This window comes from Pristiophorus japonicus, chromosome 1 (genome assembly GCF_044704955.1).
Source record: "Pristiophorus japonicus isolate sPriJap1 chromosome 1, sPriJap1.hap1, whole genome shotgun sequence".
Taxonomy (NCBI): Eukaryota; Metazoa; Chordata; class Chondrichthyes; family Pristiophoridae; genus Pristiophorus; species Pristiophorus japonicus.
Genome location: NC_091977.1, coordinates 440,843,000 through 440,865,925, shown reverse-complemented (window position 1 = coordinate 440,865,925; position 22,926 = coordinate 440,843,000). Strand labels below are relative to the sequence as shown.

Sequence of the window (22,926 nt, the reverse complement as noted above, 5' to 3'; positions counted from 1 at the left end):
ACAACTGTAGCAACACCTCCCTGCCCCTGTACTCAAATCCCCTTGCTATGAAGGCCAACATGCCATTTGCTTTCTTAACCGCCTGCTGCACCTGCATGCCAACCTTCAATGACTGATGTACCATGACACCCAGGTCTCTTTGCACCTCCCCTTTTCCTAATCTGTCACCATTCAGATAATAGTCTGTCTCTCTGTTTTTACCACCAAAGTGGATAACCTCACATTTATCCACATTATACTTCATCTGCCATGCATTTGCCCACTCACCTAACCTATCCAAGTCGCTCTGCAGCCTCACAGCATCCTCCTCGCAGCTCACACTGCCACCCAACTTAGTGTCATCCGCAAATTTGGAGATACTACATTTAATCCCCTCATCTAAATCATTAATGTACAGTGTAAACAGCTGGGGCCCCAGCACAGAACCTTGCGGTACCCCACTAGTCACTGCCTGCCATTCTGAAAAGTACCCATTTACTCCTACTCTTTGCTTCCTGTCTGACAACCAGTTCTCAATCCATGTCAGCACACTACCCCCAATCCCATGTGCTCTAACTTTGCACATCAATCTCTTGTGTGGGACCTTGTCGAACGCCTTCTGAAAGTCCAAATATACCACATCAACTGGTTCTCCCTTGTCCACTCTACTGGAAACATCCTCAAAAAATTCCAGAAGATTTGTCAAGCATGATTTCCCTTTCACAAATCCATGCTGACTTGGACCTATCATGTCACCTCTTTCCAAATGCACTGCTATGACATCCTTAATAATTGATTCCATCATTTTACCCACTACCGATGTCAGGCTGACCGGTCTATAATTCCCTGTTTTCTCTCTCCCTCCTTTTTTAGTTGGAGACAATTGGGCTAGAAATTGGCCAAATAGTGCTAGCGCCCTTTCTTTGGTGCTCATCATGTTTAAAGTCTTTTTTTTAAGCGCCGAAACAGCGTCAAAAAATAAACACGCAAAAGTGATCAAATGCTTTTTGACAATTGTTACAGCGGTAAAACAGCACCGTTTTCAAAAAATGTTGTGCGACAAAACTCAATTTTTCAGCGTTAAAAAAAATGCTCGTTCTGTGCATGCGCAAAAAGTGTTTGTTTTTTTTCGCCCGTTTTTTTCTCCCGATCCTTCTGGCAAGATGCGCACACGAAGTATTCATCATCATTGGCAGTCCCTCGAATCGAGGATGACTTGCTTCTACGTCAAGAAGTTCACAGGTGTTTCAATGAAGGACCTAAAATTCCAGATCCTGAACTAAATGTTGAAGGGTGGAAGATGCCTGTGCGTGGATTTTTTTTAACGTCTGGTGGCCGTTGCACACTAGCCACCACACAGGCTTGACAGAGCTAGGTCTTGGTCCAGTGGCAAGGATTAACTAATCCTTAACAGGATTAACCCGCAGTACACCCAGGGTTGAAACAGCCATTTTTGAGAAGGGATTTTAAATATCAGCAGAGTTCATGAAAAATTAAAAATGCAGGGTGATTCAGCAAGGAAGAGGGCTAGGAAATTCACTCAAGATGCAAATGAGGCCCTCATCACTGCTGTAGAAAGCAGATGGGGGAAGATTTCAAGGAAGGGTTGTGGAAAACTACACCCATCTGCTATAAAACTTGTGTGCGTTTCCTCAGTGGACTCCATCCAGAGGGATCATGTCCGGTGCAGGAAGAGGTGGAATGACCATTGCAGAGTTGTCAGAGTAATATTTTTATTTATGCACTCCAATTACTTAAATTGCAAATGTGACACATGTTGGTATCGCCAGGCTTAGTGTTGCACCTTATTTGCCATGAATGATCGTCACACATTATAAAGACTGCTTTTTGACATCTTAAAAGATGTTTTATACACTTAGATGTTTTCCTGATGAACCACATGCAACTACCAGGGCCATTAAACAGAGCACTATATTAAATGCACACAGTATTGCTTTGATGACTATCTGTGTGTACCACGAGAGCAGAAGGGCCCTCTGTTAAAAATGTATATTGTCATCTTTGCAGGGAAAGTTGGTCCAGCAAAACTGGTCCAACTCACCCACCTTGAAAGTCGCGTGGCAGGTCTGATGGGTGCCTCGTAGAGATCGACTACCTGTGGGGGTGCTGACCCCACGTTGGAGAGTGAGGGTAAGTCCTGCAAAATTCACGGTCTGGGTTGGCTCAATTTTATGTACCGTCTGCGGGCTAGGCTTCGGTTTATGCAATATACTGTCTGTGGGCTAGGCTTCAGTTTATGCGATGTACTGATCTGCGGGCTAGGGTTCAATTAATGCAATGTCCTGTCAGTCAGCGACATGTAATGCAGCAGTGGTGGTCCTTCAAATGAGCCTGCGCTATGTAAGCCTACAGATGTCACCCTGCCCCCTCCCCTGCTGCTAACCAATCGTCTGTTGCTTCCTATTTTGCATATGTGGATTACGAGTCATTAAATGCAGCAGAGGAAGCCCCAGCTTGATGGATGTCATGGTCGCGAGGAACCTCCACAGGAGGCAGCACAGGAGGAGGAACAATGTGACATTGGGGGAGGATTGTGGGGGAGCCCACGCAGGCACTAATGACTGCAGCTGCAGGCAGCAGTTTGTCGGAGGAGAACACCAGCACATTCCATGGTTATCCAGTATCCGAGGTCCTGGGTCCCAGTGGATTGCAGTAAAGCACACCCAGGGCAGAAGCCCGTATGTCGTCTGTGTGGAGGCTGAGTCGGCAATGCCGCTCTGCCGAAAGGCATGCAGACAAGCAAATGAGTTTGGTGGGAGTGTCTGGGGAGAGCATCCAGCTCAGCTGACAGCTCCTCGAGGTCATGGGTGGAATCTCGGGGAACATTGCAGCATTATCTGCGGACATAAGGGAGGGCATGTCGCAGCTAGTAGCTGCAAAGCAGGAGAACACCGAGGTTGTCAATGCCCAATGGCAACGGACGATCTTAATGCATGGCACTCCAGTCCCCGGTGTCATGCCACCCAGACTGACAAAACCAGTGAGTGGTGAGGCTGAGCAACAGGTTCACCACTCAGAAGCCAGGGCCTTCCACAGCCCCAGCTTCTTCAGGGCTTTGAATGGCATCTCCAACGTCTGTCCCCCAACAACAGCTGCCCGTGCTGCTAATAAACGTCTTGGCACCACTGGGGGTAGGGGTAGGGGTAGTGGGCAAGGGCAAGAATGGACGTGAGCTGGGGTTGTTGTCTTGTTGTTCTTTTGTTGTTGTTGTTATTTTGCTGTTATTTAAGTAAAGTTTACATTTCAAAAGTTTTAACATTCAAAAATTTTATTGAAGTTACTAAATTAACATTTACAAAGTTTCATTAATGTACAACTGTACGAATGCTCAATAAATTTAAATTTATTTTTTCACCTAAACCAAACTTGTGCAGTGTCTCATTTGCAGAATAACAGGGGAAATAGTCAACATGGTGGGATCAAGTGGGCAGTCAATGATGAAACGTGCTGTTCAGCCTTCATGCAAAGCATTCAATTATCAGCTGCTGACGTAAGGCTTTTGCAGTGGGGAAAGCTCCATGAGGCCTCCTTCCCTGTCGTCATGGGGGTGATGGCGGCATGGGTTTCTCGTCCTCCTCCTCCCCCCCTCTCTCCTGAGGTAGTTCTGCAATCCCTAGTAGCAAATCCTATCCCCTCATCTTGGCTAAGTTGTGACCTGATGAGTGCAGTATTTCAGGCTGCCTCCAGAGTGGTCCAGGCATCGGAAGCGCTGCTTGAGCACTCCGATTGTCTTTTTGACGATGTTGCGTGTGGCTATATGGCTATTATTGAAGCGATGCTCGGCTTCTGTCTGAGGGTTGTGGAGGGGGTCATGAGCCAGGTGGTGAGGCTGTAACCTTTGTCCCCCAGCATCCAGCTCTGCCCTTCTGGCTGACGCTCAAACAGCTATGAGACAGTGCTCTCACGCAAGATGAAAGCATCATGGATGCTCCCCTCAAATTGTGCATTTACTGCCATGATGCACTGAGTCTGGTCACAGATGATCTGTGCATTCAGCGAGTGGAATCCCTTTTGGTTTCAGTAAACCACGGGATCCTCAAAAGGTACTCGCAGGGCGATATGCCTACAGTCAATGGCAGCCTGTACCTTCGGGAAGGCAGCAATTCATGCAAAGCCTAAAGCCCTCTCATTCTGTGCCTCCATGGTCATTGGTAAGTTTAAGAAGTCCTTCCTGCGTGCATACAATGCAGTAGTCACCTGGCGAATGCAGTGATGTGTAGCGAACTGCGAGATGGAATATATGTCCCCTGCTGATGCCTGAAAGGAGCCGGAGGCATAGAAGGCAAGTGCCGTAGTCACCTTCGTCTTGACGGGCAGTGCAGTCCTCCTCACGCTTGTAAGCTATATGACTGCCTTTACGAGCTGGCATATCGCTGTGACCACCTCTTTTCGAAAGCACAGCTTTCTAACAAACTGTGCCTCAGACAGGTGCAGGTATGAGCGCTGTTCCCTGAAAACCCGTTGAAGGTAAGGCCTCCTTCCCCATAAGTCTGCCAGCTCTTTGATCACACTGATAATGCTGTTGAGTAAGCCTTCTTCCAGGTTTTTGCTCCATTGAAAAAGCAGCCAGCAATAATGGCAGAGACAGCATTATTTTTAATGTCCTTAAAAACGAAGTATAAACTCACAAAAAGCTCAAAGTGTAAAACGCAGCCTTCCCTCCAAATGCTTTCATTCACTGAACTGTAGCTCCGTTTTTCAAGATGGCGCTGTCAGTGTCTGTTTCGTAGTGAATCCGACCTGATAAGACTTGCATTTTAGGGGCGTTTTTTTTGTGGACTTTAAAAATACGGTATTGGCCAATTTTTTTAAACCGGCAATATCGGAGCGTTTGACGCCTAGTGATATCACAAAAATGGTCCAAAAAAAAGGTGGACGGTATTATTTACTGCCGACGGTAAACCACTGGCCAATACAGCAAAATTATGGAAAAATTATAGCGCCAAGAAACATTTTTACCATGAAAAAATGGTGGTAAAACAGGTACAATCCTGGCCAATTTCTAGCGACTTAACTCCTACTATATGTTGTTTTTCAATACCTGACAAAGGAGATAAGGTGGTGATAGAATGTGTTTCACGTATGATACTATAGCTTGGATTTCTTTGCCATGGAATGGCAGGATGTCGGTTTGTGTTGCAATTCCTTGTACAGTGAGCTAGTTCTTTTAACCCAGTATAGATCAATGGGATGAAAGTCTCCCTGGTAGCTATAAGAGCCCTGTACGAAATGAGTTTGTGCAGCTTCGGTTCACTTTGGGTCGATAGCACGAAACTGCTCCAATTGTTACACTAATTGGCAATGTCACTCAGAAAGGCCACAAGGCAGCTAGTGCAGGCAATAGAAAAAATTGCACAGGTGCATTTGGGATGCTGTACTGAAATTGGGGATAAGACGTGCTGGAATTGATTTTCCAGGATGGTCTGCTGATAAATGGATGTAACCACTTAAAGTAGCATATATAGGGCAAAACAAAATCAGCCTTCACAAAGAATCTCGGTATATTCGAAGAGATTTTTCAACCATTAGAAAATTGTTGCATGTACTAAAAAAAATAGCTGTCAAAAACCAGTATTATGCCCCCATAGCTCAGCCATCCAGAAAGACCCTATCATCTCAACATCCAGGTATCCATTCTCTTAAATTTAAATGAATCCAGAGTTTTTGTCTCTACTAATCCAACAGGAAGTCCACTCCTTGGGCCCAAGTTTCCACATGATTTGCGCCTGATTTTTAGGAGCAACTGGTGGAGAACGGACTATCTTAGAAATTGCAATTCTCCACATTTTTTTTTCTGCAGTTCTAGTCAGGTAGAACAGTTCTACTTTGGAACAGAATTTTTTCTTCATAAGGGGGCGTGTCCGGCCACTGACGCCTGATTTCAAAGTTTCCACAGTGAAAACGTACTCCAAATTAAGTTAGAATGGAGCAAGTGAAGATTTTTGTAGAACTGAAAAAACCTGTTCTACACGTTAAAAAATTAGGCGCAGGTTACAAATTAGGCGTCCAGAACGAGGTGGGGGGGAGGGGGGGGAAGGGAACTCATTAAATTCTACAATAAATCCTTATTTATACTTCTACAAATATTATACAAATAAATCCAACCTGAATAAACATTTATAAGCAAATAAAAGATTAAATAAACCATCTTCCTACCTGTGTGAAAGTGCTTCAGGCACGGAGAATGCTGCAGTCAGCCTGAGGCGCCCGTTCTTCCTGCGGGGGGGGGAGGGAAGAGGAGGCGTCCGTTCTTTCCCGCGGGGGGGGGGGGGGGGGGGGGGGGCGAGGCGCCCGTTCTTCCCGCGGGGGGGGGGGGGGGGGTAGGAGGCGCCCGTTCTTTCCCGCGGGGGGGGGGGGGAGGAGGCGCCCGTTCTTCCCGCGGGGGGGGGGGGGGGGGGGGAGGAGACAGTGAGAAGGCTGCAAGTGCTGATGGCAATGTGCTTTTATTAAAAAAATGTTCAAAAATTAAACAGCTACAAAGAACTACAAAAATGGCCGAGTGCCAATGTTTTTTTCACACTGCGCGTGCGCGAACACTCCAACGCACACACACAGCGTTGCCAGCAGGAAAAAAACTAATTTAAATAGTACCCGCCCCCTCCCACTTACAAAATCAGTGCGAGTGTAGGCTCCGCCCCCCTGGGCGCCGTGCCAGGCAGAAAAGGAGCTTTTTTTTAGGCGCCGTTTTAGGCGCGAAAAACGGGCGCCCAGCTCGGAGGGGCACCCGTTTTTTATCGTGTGGAAACTTGGGCCCCTTATGTTGACCATTCTCTGTGTAAAGAAGAATTATAATTATTAGTCCTAACTTTGCCTTTCAGTTTTTCAAAGTTGTCTTACGCCCATGGTTTAGTTTCAAGAGCCAAAGTAGTTTGCAGTACAGAAGGAGGGTATTTGGCCATCACTGCCAGTTCTTAGCTTGTGCAACCCAAAACTAATCCCACTGACTTGCGCTTCCCATAGCCTTGTATCATCCTGCGCTTTAATGATTTAGCCAATTTCCATTTATAAGATCTCAACCACTTTCTGTGGCAAAGTATTCCATGCTACAACAATTCCCTTTGATAAATTTAAACTGATGATCCCTTGGGGAGGGTAGCATAGTGGTTATGTTACTGGTCTAGTAATCCAGTGACCTGGACTCATGATCTGGAGATATGAGTTCAAATACCACCATGGCAGCTGGGGAATTTAAATTAATTTAATTAAATAAATCCGGAATATCAGTAAAATTACCGGATTGTCGTAAAAACCCATCTGGTTCACTAATGTCCTTTAAAGAAGGAAATCTGCCTTCCTCACCTGATCTGGCCTATATGTGACTCCAGACCCACACAAATGAGGTTGACTCTTAACTGCCCTCTGCGGTTCAAGAAGGCAGCTCACCACCACCTTCTCAAGGGCAATGAGGGATGGGCAATAAATGCCTGCCTTGCCAGCGATGCCCACATTCCATGAACGAATTTAAAAATAAATCCTCCAGAAACTAGGAGGTGTGGTAGCAAAGGAGGAGACAGTAGCAATATTGGATAGGATAAACATAGATCAAGAGGTGGTACTTAAAAGGTTGGCAGTCCCCAAAGTAGAAAAGTCACCTGGTCCGGATGGGATGTATCCTAGTTTGCTGAGGGAAGTAAGAATGGAAATTGCGGGAACTCTGGCCACAATCATCCAATCTTCCTTGAATATGGGGTGGTGCTAGAGGATTGGAGGATTGCAAATGTTACACCCCTGTTTAAAAAAGGGGAGGGGGATAAGCCCAGCAACTACAGGCTAGTCAGCCTGACATTGGTGATAGGGAAATCTTTGAAAGACAATGGGGGCAAAATTGGATTATGCCCCGTTTGGGGGCGGTAACCGAGGGAAGGCGAGATTTCTGCGTCTGGTGCGGAGATCGCGCCCCAGCCATGAAATTGCGGTTACTGCCCCTCACAGGAAGTGGAGTGCAATGTCGCGCGTTCCACTTCCCTTTGGAGTGGGTTCGGGGACGATACTCGAGCAGATTCAGCAGCAATACGCGGCTTGTCCGTGTAGTGCTGACATGTCTCAATGCCCCTCCCCTTCCGTTAAAGGGGAGGAACGCTGCGAACTCTGCATGGCATTTCAAGGCCTCCACTGGGTCACCAAGGCTGCGTGGTGCCGTGGCCACAGCTCGGCACAAAGACGGATGTCGGGCTGCATGATGGCAGCCCTGGACCATGTGACAGCAAATCAGAACGGGCCAACCGGTTAGTCGGCAGAAGAAAAGAAAATGGTGGCACGCGGCACAGCGCTCCGCCCCGGGAGCGTAGGTCGGCCTGGTTCGCGACTTACGAGGCTGGCGCAGGTATTGCCCACTGGGCGCGGGCCAATTGCCGCTGCGGGGCAGAAAGAGGTCGCTGCGCACAGCAATTACGTCATCGCCGGAGGCGTGGTGGCCCGGGGTGCTACTAGCAGGGCGCAGCGCTACCATGTTTCCGCCTCCACTAACCACCCCCACCCCATGCAATTTCGTGGGAGCTGGTAGAACTGCGCCCCTCTCTCCCCGGGGTTCAAACAGTTTTGAGCCCGGAGGCGCTAACGGGAGGCACAGAATGGGGGAAATTCGGCCCCAATAATCTGAGACAAAATTAATTGGCATTTGGAAAAGAATAAATGAAAGTCAGCATGGGTTTGTTACAGGCAAATCATGTTTGACTAACTTGATTGAGTTCTTTGATGAAGTATTGGAGAGGGTTGATGAGGGTAGTACAGTTGCTGTTGTGTACATGGACATTCAAAAGGCATTTGACAAAGTACCACATATTAGACTTGTTAGCAAAATTAAAGCCATGTGATAAAAGGGACAGTGGCAGCATGGATCCAAAATTGGCTAAGGGACAGAAAGGAGAGAACAGTGGTGAACGGTTGCTTTTCAGATTGGAGAGAGGTATACAGTGGTGTTCACCAGGGGTCGGCATATTAGCACCACTGCTCTTTTTGATACATATTAATGACCAGGATTTGAGAATACAGGGCATCATTTCAAAGTTTGCAGATGCAAAATTTGGAAATGTAGTAAACAATGAGAAGGACAGTAACAGAATTCAGGAGGACATCGACAGACTGGTGAAATGGGCAGGCACATGGCAGATGAAATTTAACACCGAAAAGTGTGAAGTGATGCATCTTGGGAGGAAGAATAAGGAGAGGCAATATGAACTAAATGGTACAATTTTAAGGGGGTGCACGAACAGAGAGACCTGGGAGTATATGTACACAAATCCCACAAGGCTCAGTACTAGGTCCCTTGCTTTTTGTGATATATATCAATGTATACCACAATGTAAGGGGCATGATTAAGAAGTTTGCAGATGATATAAAAATTGGCCATGTGGTTGATAGTGAGGAAGAAAGCTGTAGACTGCAGGAAGATATCAATGGACTGGTCAGGTGGGCAGAACAGTGGCAAATGGAATTCCATCTGGAGAAGTGTGAGGTAATGCATTTGGGGAGGGCAAGGGAATACATAATAAATGGTAGGATACTGAGAAACATAGAAACATAGAAAATAAGTGCAGGAGTAGGCCATTTGGCCCTTTGAGCCTGCATCACCATTCAATAAGATCATGGCTGATCATTCCCTCAGTACCCTTTTCCTGCTTTCTCTCCATAGCCCTTGATCCCCTTAGCCATAAGGCCCATATCTAACTCCTTCTTGAATATATCCAATGAACTGGTATCAACAACTCTCTGTGGCAAGGAATTCCATAGGTTAACAACTCTCTGAGTGAAGAAGTTTCTCCTCATCTCAATCCTAAATGGCCTACCCCTTATCCTAAGACTATGTCCCCTGGTTCTGGACTTCCCCAACATTGGGAACATTCTTCCCGCTTCTAACCTGTCCAATCCCGTCAGAATTTTATACGTTTATATGAGATCCCCTCTCATCCTTCTAAACTCCAGTGAATAAAGGCCCAGTTGATCCAGTCTCTCCTCATATGTCAGTCCAGCCATCCCTGGAATCAGTCTGGTGAACCTTCACTGCACTCCCTCAATAGCAAGAACGTCCTTCCTCAGATTAGGAGACCAAAACTGAACACAATATTCCAGGTGAGGTCTCACTAAGGCCCTGTACAACTGCTGTAGGACCTCCCTGCTCCTATACTCAAATCCCCTAGCTATGAAGGCCAACATACCATTTGCCTTCTTCACCGCCTGTTGTACCTGCATGCCAACTTTCAATGACTGATGAACCATGACACCCAGGTCTCGTTGCACCTCCCCTTTTCCTAATCTGCTGCCATTCAGATAATATTCTGCCTTCGTGTTTTTGCCCCCAAAATGGATAACCTCACATTTATCCACATTATACTGCATCTGCCATGCATTTGTCCAATCACCTTACCTGTCCAAGTCACCTTGCAGCCTCTTAGCATCCTCCTCACAGCTCACACCACCACCCAGTTTAGTGTCATCCGCAAACTTGGAGATATTACACTCAATTCCTTCATCTAAATCGTTAATGTATATTGTAAATAGCAGAGGTCCCAGCACTGAGCCCTGCGGCACTCCACTAGTCACTGCCTGCCATTCTGAAAAGGACCTGTTTATCCCGACTCTCTGCTTCCTGTCTGCCAACCAGTTCTCTATCCGCGTCAGTACATTACCCCCAATACCATGTGCTTTGATTTTGCACACCAATTTCTTGTGCGGGGCCTTGTCAAAAGCCTTTTGAAAGTCCAAATACACCACATCCACTGGTTCTCCCTTGTCCACTCTGCTAGTTACATTCTCAAAAAATTCCAGAAGATTTGTCAAGCATGATTTTCCATTCATAAATCCATGCTGACTTGGTCCGATCCTGTCATTGCTTTTCAAATGCGCAGCTATTTCATCCTTAATGATTGATTCCAACATTTTCCCCACTACCGATGTTAGGCTAACCGGTCTATAATTACCCATTTTCTCTCTCCCTCTTTTTTTAAAAAGTGGTGTTACATTAGCTACCCTCCAGTCCCTAGGAACTGATCCAGAGTCGATAGACTGTTGGAAAATGATCACCAATGCATCCACTATTTCTAGGGCCACTTCCTTAAGTACTCTGGGATGCAGACTGTCAGGCCCTGGGGATTTATCGGCCTTCACTCCCATCAATTTCCCTAACACAATTTCCTGCCTAATAAGGATATCCTTCAGTACCTCCTTCTCACTAGACCCACTGTCCCCTAGTACATTCGGAAGGTTATTTGTGTTTTCCTTCGTGAAGACAGAACCGAAGTATTTGTTCAATTGGTCTGCCATTTCTTTGTTCCCCATTATAAATTAACCTGAATCCGACTGCAAGGGACCTACGTTTGTCTTCACTAATCTTTTTCTCTTCACATCTTTATAGAAGCTTTTGCAGTTTGTTTTTATGTTCCCTGCAAGCATCCTCTCGTACTCTATTTCCCCCCTCTTAATTAAACCCTTAGTATAGAGGAACCTGGGAGTGCAAACCCACAGATCCCTGAAGGTAGCAGGACCGGTAGATATACTGGTTAAAAGGCATACGAGATACTTTCCTTTATTAGCCGAGACGTGGATTTGGGCTCAATTTTCCCCAGTGATTTGTGCCGTTTTTTTTGAGCAGGCAGCTCTTTTAGGCCTAAGTTTTTAAAAAATCACAGTGTCCCCAATCAATTTGCACCATTGTAACTCAGTTAGTTACAAGTTTTTTAGGTTTGCTTTTTTTTCAGCCAAAGGGGGCGTAACCTGCCACCCGTGCCAATTCTGGTCATTTAGGCAAGTTTGGCCAGCTGAGAGTTACTCCGGTTCTGCTTAGGCCAGCGTATGTGGCCTCTGCAGAAAAATCTTTTGGAGAGTTAAAGAAATTGGCGCAGGTAAGGAAATCGGTGCAGGTAAGTGCAGCAGATGCCCGGACAAGGGAGGGAGGTGGAGAGAGAGAGAGAGATGGAGAGGGAGAGAGATGGGGGGAGGGATGAGAGAGGGGGGGAGAGGGAGAGAGAGAGAGAGAGAGAGAGAGAGAGAGAGAGAGAGAGAGAGAGAGAGAGGGAGAAAGGGGGAAAGAGAGAGAGCGGGAGTGAGACCGGGACCGGGAGTAGGCCATTCGGGCTGGGGGAGAGGACCAGCAAGCCCTTCGGCCAGAGTTGGGGGTCGCGGGACCAGCTTTAATAATTGGAGGTAAGTTGCTACAATATATTTTAATGTGTTTTTAAATCGATGCAATGTGTTTTAATGTGTTGGGAGTTGGCTGTATGTTTCACTTTGCGGTCTCAGCTCGCATTGTGTCCCTGGTTACCATGGCAACCCGATCTTTTTGGCGCAGATCAAGGCTCCACCCCCAAAACTAAAGGACAGGTTAGACCACGCCAAAATGAAGAAATCCAACGGGGAAACGTAGAACAATTTTTTTGGGTGTACTTGGGCCCCCAAAAAACGAGCGTAACTTTTCAAGTACGCCAAAAAAAAGCTTTGGGGAAAATTGAGCCCTATAAGAGCTGGGAGGTTATGGTAGAACTGTATAAAACACTAGTTAGACCACAACTAAAGTACTGTGTACAGTTCTGGTCATCGCATTACAGGAGAGATGTGATTGCACTAGAGAAGGTACAGAGGAGATTTTGTCAGGACTGGAGAATTTTAGCTATGAGGAAAGATTGGATAGGTTGGTGTTGTTTCCTTTGGAACAGAGGAGGCTGAGAGGAGACTTAATTGAGGTGTATAAAATTATGAGGGGTCTAGAGTGGATAGGAAAGACCTATTTCCCTTAGTAGAGAGGTCAATAATCAGGAGGCATACATTTAATGTAATTGGTAGAAGGATTAGAGGGGAGTTGAGAACATTTTTCACCCAGAGGGTGGTGGGGTCTGGAACTCATTGCCTAAAGGGTGGTAGAGGCAGAAACTCTCACCACATTTTAAAAATACTTGGATATGCTACGGACCAAGAGCTGGAAAGAGAGATTAGGCTGGACAGCTTTTTTTCAACCGGCACAGACACGATGGACCGAAAGGCCTCCTTCTGTGCTGTAAATTTTTATGGTTCTATGATTCCAAGAAGTTATGCTAAACATTTATAAAACACTGCTTAGGCCTCAGCTGGGGTATTGTCTTCAATTCTGGGCACCACACTTTAGGAAGGATGTCAAGGCCTTAGGGAGGTTGAAAAAGAGATTGACTAGAATGGTACCAGGGATGAGAGTTATGTGGAGAGACTGTAAAAGCTGGGATTGTTCTCCTCAGGGCAGCGAAGGTTAAGAGGAGATTTGATAGAGGTGTTCAAAATCATGAATGGTTTAAGGTGACTGGCAAAAGAACCAGAGGCAACATGAAGAAACATTTTTTTACGCAGCAAGTTGTTGGGATCTGGAATGCACTGCCTGAAAGGCTGGTGGAGGCAGGTTCAATAGTAACATTCAAAAGAGAAGTGGATAAATACTGGAAGTGGAGAAATGCATAGGGCTAAAGGGAAAGAACAGGAAAGTGGGATTAATTGAATAGCTCCACCAAAGAGCCGAATAAAGAAAGGTTTCTGCTAGTTACGACAGCAAAGTAGAAGAGGCTCTGAAGAAAATCACCCCGGTCTTTTTTTATGGCATCATCCACCTGCACTCATACTTCCAGGGAATGATGTATTTGATACTCAAATCTCCATTCTTTCAGTCCGCTCCACTACTACTCGCTTCAGACCCCCACTGAAGTTGAAAATTCTGCTCTCTTTTTTACAACTAGTTCTGCTTAAAGAAGAAGGTGAGGAAATGAACAGCTACAGTACATGGGAGGTAGAATATAATTTAAATAGGAATGCACATGCATGTTTGCAAGTGAGGAAGCGCTAATTGTACAAACTGACCACAGTGAGCATAATGTGATAATGTCACGTGACTCCCCATTCAAACAACATTGGACTAATTACTAATGCAAAAGCAAAATACTGCGGATGCTGGAAATCTGAAATAACAAAAAATGCTTGAAATACTCAGCAGGTCAGGCAGTATCAGTGGAGAGAGAAACAAGTAAAGTAAATAAAGATGGGTCTGAAGTCCATATAAATAACACCCATATAGACAATCCTCTGTACACTACTTTAGTCACCTCTTCAAAAAATTCAATCAGGTTTGTCAGCCATGAACTATCTTTCACAAGTCCATGCTGGCTATCTCTGACCAACTGAAAATGTTCGAGGTGTTTAGTCACCCTATCCTTAATTATAGACTCCAGCAATTTCCCCACAACAGACGTTAGGTTAACTGATCTATAATTGCCTGGTTTCCCTCTCTCGCCATTCTTAAAAAGCGTAGTAACTTGCGCAATTTTCCAATCTAAAGGGACAGTTCCTGAATCTAAAGAACTTTGGAAGATTATAGTTGGGGCATCTGCAATGTGCTCACCTACTTCCTTTAAAACCCTGGGATGGAAATCATCTGGTCCTGGGGATCTGTCACTCTTTAGTGCCATTATTTTCTTCATTACTGTTATTTTACTTACTGTTAGTTTGCTTGGGATACCCGGCATGCTACTACTGTAAATACTGACACGAAGTAATTATTCAACGTGTCTGCCATTTCCTTATTGTCATCACTGCTTTCAGTTCTTAACCAGCCAACATTGCTCCTGACTACCCTCTTTTTCCTAATGTAATTGTAAAAATTATTTGTATTGATTTTGATATCCCCTGCAAGTTTCTTTTCAAACTCCCTTTTTGTAGCTCTTATTATCTGTTTTATGACGCTTTGCTATTTTTGTATCTTTTCCATTCGCCAGGATCTGTGCTATTTTTTTGCATTTTTGTATGTTTTTTCTTCTAGTTTTATGCTGAGGCTTGCCTTTTTAGTTGTCCATGACTTTTTTTTGGCAAGTCGAGTTCTTGCTCCTCATGGGTATAAATTGGATCTGTATCACATTAAATTATTTTTTAAACAACTCCCACTGATCTTCTATTGATTTACCCATTAACAGATTTTCCCAGTTTACTGTGGACAGTCTCTGTCTCATCCCGTTGAAGTCGGCCTTACCTAACTCTAGAATCTTAGTAGCTGTTTCGCATTTCTCCCTTTCAATGCTACATTGAACTTGATCATGTTATGATCGCTATTGGACACATGTTCACGCACAGTAAATCCTTTCAGACCTCACTAGAAAGTATAATCAGAATGAAAAGAATGAGTGTAAGCATGATAGTTCTTTCAAAGTAAACTGCTTGAATCTTACCAAGATGAATCAGATATTGTATCGTCAAAAGGATCATGTTTTCCACTGTTAGGATCTGGCTGTTGGAGACTCCCAACTGTTCTAGCTCAACTGAAGTCAGCTGTGGATACTTGTAACAATTCACAAGTAGAGGACTTACTATAATATCACCAACATTGCCATAAAAATATGGTAAAGTGCCATAACCTGTAAAACACAAGAAATGTTTCAGTATTTCCTTAATTCCCAAGGTCAAACCTATTTTGTCTGGATTAAGGCACATCACATAAACATATATTTTCAAGGAGATATGTTTCGAATCATATGTGCCATTTAACCTTCTGAAGAGAACATATTTGTTTTATTCGTTTGTTATTAAATCCAAATAAAAAATATTTATATACTCAAAAGATAAATGCGCTGTGTGATACTGAGGGAAAGCTAATTTCAGCTAGGGCAGTGATGGGGTGCAACAGTTGGTCTCAAGGTCCTTGAGATAACGAGAGCAAACATAAATTAAATCAAGGTCGCTGCCCCTGATCGCGATCAGTAACTCCAGCTGAATGCTTAGATGGTAAGTGTAATAAGTTTCAGGTATTCTCTCAGGTTAAACATCACCCGTCACACCCACAAGAAAAACACGGGTCACTTACAATTAGGAGCAACTTCCACTACCCAAACTCTAGACATACGATAGGCTGAATGGTATAACAATGAGACCCTGTGCTACATGAGCTGGATATCATGTCTCACGTGGGCATCTCTAAGCTTCCAAAAGATGGACGCACACAATGACAAGGCCAAATATGAGGTCACAAACTTGTTTATTTCCAAGTCATTACGCCATTAAGTGAAAAGATAAAGAAACTTTTGAAGTCCTGCATCACTTCTAGTAACAAATATATGCCACACGAGCAGACTAAAAACATCTACTTTTCTTGGACAATCCTATCGGTCCCACTATCTTCAGAAGAGGAGGAGAATAAATCAATAAAAACAATGAAGACTAATACAACATAGACAAGAGCATACAGTCGAACATGCTTGTTCTGAAATCAAACACAGAAAATGTTTGCAGGTAGCAGAGATACATTTTGAGTTAATTACTGCAGCATAGCTGAACTTTCTGTTGTCTCCATTTCACAAAAACAAAATCTGTAACTTTAATTCAACTTTACCTCCTCGCCCAGTGAATATGATCCGAGCAATGACAGTTTTGCTATTAAGTGCTGCAATGGATTATAGTGCCTCGATTTTCTGATATGTGTGGTAAGGCTCACTGCTGCTGGTACGAACTCAGAAAATTACCTCCACATTACAATACTATAGATGCCATCTTATTTTAACTTATTAAAACTATTTAAACAAGTCTCAACAGGCAATTTACATAAGTAATAATTAAACAGTGATGCTGTAAATGTTAGATCAGGAAAGGCAAGAAAGATACATACCGATAAGAATAACAGGTCTCACTCCAGAATTATTTAATAAATTTTCAGGGATGATAACAGTTTCCCCTGCAAGGATTGCTTGTGGTTGCAAAACTCCAGCTGTCATTGACTGAAGAACAGGAATGGGTAGCAAAGCATCTATACAGACAAATAGTGAAGCAACATAGCAGTTTTAATTTTGCTCAAAATTTTCATGTTAAAAAATAATTACAGTACAGATCATAGAAACATAGAAACATAGAAAATAGGTGCAGGAGCAGGCCATTCAGCCCTTCTAGCCTGCACCGCCATTCAATGAGTTCATGGCTGAACATGAAACTTCAGTACCCCCTTCCTGCTTTCTCGCCAAACCCCTTGATCCTCCGAGTAGTAAGGACTTCATCTAACTCCCTTTTGAATATATTTAGTGAATTGGCCTCAACTACTTTCTGTGGTAGAGAATTCCACAGGTTCACCACTCTCTGGGTGAAGAAGTTTCTCCTCATCTCGGTCCTAAATGGCTTACCCCTTATCCTTAGACTGTGACCCCTGGTTCTGGACTTCCCCAACATTGGGAACATTCTTCCTGCATATAACCTGTCTAAACCCGTCAGAATTTTATACGTTTCTATGAGGTCCCCTCTCATTCTTCTGAACTCCAGTGAATACAAGCCCAGTTGATCCAGTCTTTCTTGATAGGTCAGTCCCACCATCCCGGGAATCAGTCTGGTGAATCTTCGCTGCACTCCCTCAATAGCAAGAATGTCCTTCCTCAAGTTAGGAGACCAAAACTGAACACAATACTCCAGGTGTGGCCTCACCAAGGCCCTGTACAACTGTAGCAACACCTCCCTGCTCCTGTACTCAAATCCCCTCGCTATGAAGGCCAACATGCCATTTGCTTTCTTAACCTCCTGCTGTACCTGCATGCCAACCTTCAATGACTGATGTACCATGACACCCAGGTCTCGTTGCACCTTCCCTTTTCCTAATCTGTCACCATTCAGATAATAGTCTGTCTCTCTGTTTTTGCCACCAAAGTGTATAACCTCACATTTATCCACATTATACTTGATCTGCCATGCATTTGCCCACTCACCTAACCTATCCAAGTCACTCTGCAGCCTCATAGCATCCTCCTCGCAGCTCACACTGCCACCCAACTTAGTGTCATCCGCAAATTTGGAGATACTACATTTAATCCCCTCGTCTAAATCATTAATGTACAATGTAAACAGCTGGGGCCCCAGCACAGAACCTTGCGGTACCCCACTAGTCACTGCCTGCCATTCTGAAAAGTACCCATTTACTCCTACTCTTTGTTTCCTGTCTGACAACCAGTTCTCAATCCAGGTCAGCACACTACCCCCAATCCCATGTGCTTTAACTTTGCACATTAATCTCTTGTGTGGGACCTTGTCGAAAGCCTTCTGAAAGTCCAAATATACCACATCAACGGGTTCTCCTTTGTCCACTTTACTGGAAACATCCTCAAAAAATTCCAGATGATTTGTCAAGCATGATTTCCCTTTCACAAGTCCATGCTGACTTGGACCTATCATATCACCATTTTCCAAATGCGCTGCTATGACATCCTTAATAATTGATTCCATCATTTTACCCACTACTGAGGTCAGGCTGACCGGTCTATAATTCCCTGTTTTCTCTCTCCCTCCTTTTTTTAAAAGTGGGGTTACATTGGCTACCCTCCACTCCATAGGAACTGATCCAGAGTCAATGGAATGTTGGAAAATGACTGTCAATGCATTCGCTATTTCCAAGGCCACCTCCTTAAGTACTCTGGGATGCAGTCCATCAGGCCCTGGGGATTTATCGGCCTTCAATCCCATCAATTTACCCAACACAATTTCCCGACTAATAAAGATTTCCCTCAGTTCCTCCTCCTTACTAGACCCTCTGACCCCTTTTATATCTGGAAGGTTGTTTGTGTCCTCCTTCGTGAATACTGAACCAAAGTACTTGTTCAATTGGTCTGCCATTTCTTTGTTCCCCGTTATGACTTCCCCTGATTCTGACTGCAGGGGACCTACGTTTGTCTTTACTAACCTTTTTCTCTTTACATACCTATAGAAACTTTCGCAATCCGCCTTAATGTTCCCTGCAAGCTTCTTCTCGTACTCCATTTTCCCTGCCCTAATTAAACCCTTTGTCCTCCTCTGCTGAGTTCTAAATTTCTCCCAGTCCCCAGGTTCGCTGCTATTTCTGGCCAATTTGTATGCCACTTCCTTGGCTTTAATACTATCCCTGATTTCCCTTGATAGCCACGATTGAGCCACCTTCCCTTTTTTATTTTTACGCCAGACAGGAATGTACAATTGTTTTAATTCATCCATGCGGTCTCTAAATGTCTGCCATTGCCCATCCACAGTCAACCCCTTAAGTACATTCGCCAATCTATCCTAGCCAATTCACGCCTCATACATTCAAAGTTACCCTTCTTTAAGTTCTGGACCATGGTCTCTGAATTAACTGTTTCATTCTCCATCCTAATGCAGAATTCCACCATATTATGGTCACTCTTCCCCAAGGGGCCTCGCACAATGAGATTGCTAATTAATCCTCTCTCATTACACAACACCCAGTCTAAGATGGCCTCCCCCCTAGTTGGTTCCTCGACATATTGGTCTAGAAAACCATCCCTTATGCACTCCAGGAAATCCTCCTCCACCGTATTGCTTCCAGTTTGGTTAGCCCAATCTATGTGCATATTAAAGTCACCCATTATAACTGCTGCACCTTTATTGCATGCACCCCTAATTTCCTGTTTGATGCCCTCCCCAACATCACTACTACTGTTTGGAGGTCTGGACACAACTCCCACTAACGTTTTTTGCCCTTTGGTGTTCTGCAGCTCTACCCATATAGATTCCACATCATCCAAGCTAATGTCTTTCCTAACTATTGCATTAATCTCCTCTTTAACCAGCAATGCTACCCCACCTCCTTTTCCTTTTATTCTATCCTTCCTGAATGTTGAATACCCCTGGATGTTGAGTTCCCAGCCCTGATCATCCTGGAGCCACGTCTCCGTAATCCCAATCACATCATATTTGTTAACATCTATTTGCACAGTTAATTCATACCTTATTGCGGATACTCCTTGCATTAAGACACAAAGCCTTCAGGCTTGTTTTTTTAACACCCTTTGTCCTTTTAGAATTTTGCTGTACAGTGGCCCTTTTTGTTCTTTGCCTTGGGTTTCTCTGCCCTCCACTTTTCCTCATCTCCTTTCTGTCTTTTGCTTTTGCCTCCTTTTTGTCTCCCTGTCTCCCTGCATTGGTTCCCATCCCCCTGCCATATTAGTTTAACTCCTCCCCAACAGCACTAGCAAACACTGCCCCTAGGACATTGGTTCCGGTCCTGCCCAGGTGCAGACCATCCGGTTTGTACTGGTCCCACCTCCCCCAGAACCGGTTCCAATGACCCAGGAATTTGAATCCCTCCCTGCTGCACCACTGCTCAAGCCACGTATTCATCTGCGCTATCCTGCGATTCCTACTCTGACTAGCACGTGGCACTGGTAGCAATCCCGAGATTACTACTTTTGAGGTCCTACTTTTTAATTTAGCTCCTAGCTCCTTAAATTCGTTTCGTAGGACCTCATCCCTTTTTTTACCTATGTCGTTGGTACCAATGTGCACCACGACAACTGGCTGTTCTCCCTCCCATTTCAGAATGTCCTGCACCCGCTCCGAGACATCCTTGACCCTTGCACCAGGGAGGCAACATACCATCCTGGAGTCTCGGTTGCGGCCGCAGAAACGCCTATCACCATTGAATCCCCTATCACTATCGTGCTCCCACTCTTTTAAGAAATAAGTTATCCTATTGAAAGTTGCTGTAACCCACAAAGACATGCATAATTATCAAATTATACTGTTAGGTTTTGAGTCACACATGTTGTCCATAACCAAGTCTTCCCATGACAGCTCGACATTTGTCTGAATCCTGCCATAGTTTATAATAAAACCACCAAATACAATGCATTACACAGTTATAAAATTACATAAAACACATGTTTAACATTAATCTGTGATGCTTTAGGGTGAACTAACTGTAAAACATCCACTTGTCTGAGGTTTGGTGGTTGTACTTGGGTGGTTGTATTACAATGTAAACCACACAGGAGGTTAGCTCTATGGCAATTGTAACAATTTACCATGGTATCACATAGAAACATAGACAGCATAATGTTGCCCTGTATTTCATATTTCACTGTATTAAAGCCATTACAATTGGTCCGTCATATCCAATCTCAGTCAGGCTATTGTGGCAAAGTTGTTAAATCAAAGGAAGTGTAATTTCAGGGAAACTTTTGCGTACCTTGAAGCAGTGTTGGTACAGATCTGGAAATATGTGTTCTCAACACCCTCTCACTTGCAGACAGTGTGAGGTATGGCTGAGTCTTAATTAGGGAAGTGCAGACACAACAACAACTTGCATTTTTATAGCGCCTTTAATGTAGTAAAATGTCCCAAAGAGTTTCAAAGGAGCATTATCAAACAAAATTTGACACCGAACCACATAAGGAGATATTAGGACAGATGGCCAAGAGCTTGGTCAAAGTGGCAGGTTTTAAGGAACGCCTTAAAGGAGGAGAGGAGCTTTAGGAAGGGAATTCAAAAGCTTAGGGCCTTTCCAGCTCAAAGCACCACCAATGGTGGAGCAATTAAAATCAGGGATGCGTAAAAGGCCAGAATTGGAGGGGCGCAGTGATCTCGGGGGGGTTGTAGGGCTGAAGGAGGTTACACAGATAGGGAGGGGCGAGGCCATGCATAGATTTGAAAACAGTAATGATAATTTTAAAATTGAGATATTGTCAGACCGGGAGCCAATGTAGGTCGGTGAGCACAGGGATGATGGGTGAACGGGACTTGGTGTGAATTAGGATACGGGCAGCCGAGTTTTGGATGAGCTCAAGTTTATGTAGGGTGGAAGATGGGAGCCTGGCCAGGAGAGCCAGGAATAGTCAAGTCCAGAGGTAAAAAAGGCATGGATAAGGGTTTCAGCAGCAGATGAGCTGAGACTGGGTCGGAGTCGGATGATGTTACAGAGGTGGAAATAGGTAGACTTGGTGGTGGAGCAGATATGTGGTTGGAAACTCATCTCAGGGTCAAACACAGCACCAAGGTTGCGAACGGTCTGGTTCAGCCTCAGATAGTGGCCAGGGAGAGGGATGGAGTAGGTGGCTAGGGAACGGAGTTTGGGGCGGTGACTGAAGACAATGGATTTGGTCTTCCCAATATTTAGTTGGAGCAAATTTCTGCTCATTCAATACTGAATGCCAGACAAGCACTGTGACAAATCAGAGACAGTGAAGGGATCAAGTGAGGTGGTGTTGAGATTGAGCTGGATGTCGTCAGTGCAAATGTGGAATCTGATGTGTTTTTGGATGTTGCCGAGGGGCAGCATGTAGAAGAGAAATAGGAGACACATCAACTGCTCCTTGCTACAGTGTTGGTTATACAAGAACCAGCCCTGAAAGAGGTCACTGACCAGGCGGATGGGGTTTCAGACACTTCTTACCAGATCTTGTCATTGGTCGCACACCTGGAACAGGGAGTACTGCAGGCGCAGATATGGGGGAGCCAGGGGACCAGCCGCGATGACGTTTCTTAGGTGGTCCAGAGCTTGTCATGATGGCTGCAAGTAATGGATGGAAGGACTTTTATTTCCTCAAGACAATAAATAAATATTTAAATTTCAGCACATAATAATTTTTAAAATACTGCTACAGAGTTGAATAACGTGAATATAGAAAGAAACGGTACAGCTAATATGACTATTTGACAACCTGGTCAAATTCTCTCTGGGAGGCAGAATGGGAAATAGAGGCATATGACAAGGATTATTATACCTGACAAATTATGCCCCAGTTGGTTCTGATCTTATGGAACAGTAGTTGGAGCATTGCAACTGGCATGTGTGCCTTTGGGCTAGAGAGGGAAAAAAACATCAGACAAGGTTTCCATTCCTCATATACCTCCAAAGCCTCCTGGTAAACAGTACATGTGTGCAGAACTTTGGTAAGATCAGGATTGGGTTTGACAGTGATGTCCTCTACGACTAAATGATGTGCTGACACTCATTGCCTGTACTCGGAACAAATTGCGGTGTCTGTGATGGTGTATTCTCAGACTATGCTGCCGTATTCCCTTTGAAAAGCCCCGCAAATTCCGCATGCGCCAAATCAGGAACTTGCGGCCTGTCAACGTATGTGTTGACAGGCCATCCATGGTGGGTGCGAAAAACCAATCGCTGGTGCAGAGTTGGGCTATTTGCCCAGCGACTGGCCAGCAATTGCCCACATAAGTCTTACAATTGATGCA

At 44.6% G+C, this 22,926-nt stretch overlaps 1 protein-coding gene across 3 annotated transcripts in view; it reads right to left on the bottom strand.

Annotated features, from left to right (window-relative positions):
- The window catches only part of greb1l (GREB1 like retinoic acid receptor coactivator), a 398,395-nt gene that overhangs the window by 109,408 nt on the left and 266,061 nt on the right, over positions 1–22,926 (bottom strand). For all 3 annotated transcript variants that reach the window (XM_070892951.1, XM_070892964.1, XM_070892957.1), the window contains 3 exons: positions 22,124–22,240; positions 16,598–16,735; positions 15,168–15,353 (listed from right to left, as the gene is read on the bottom strand). In XM_070892951.1, the coding sequence (XP_070749052.1) occupies positions 15,168–15,353; positions 16,598–16,735; positions 22,124–22,240 (441 nt within the window). The remainder of the gene's footprint in view (positions 1–15,167; positions 15,354–16,597; positions 16,736–22,123; positions 22,241–22,926) is intronic.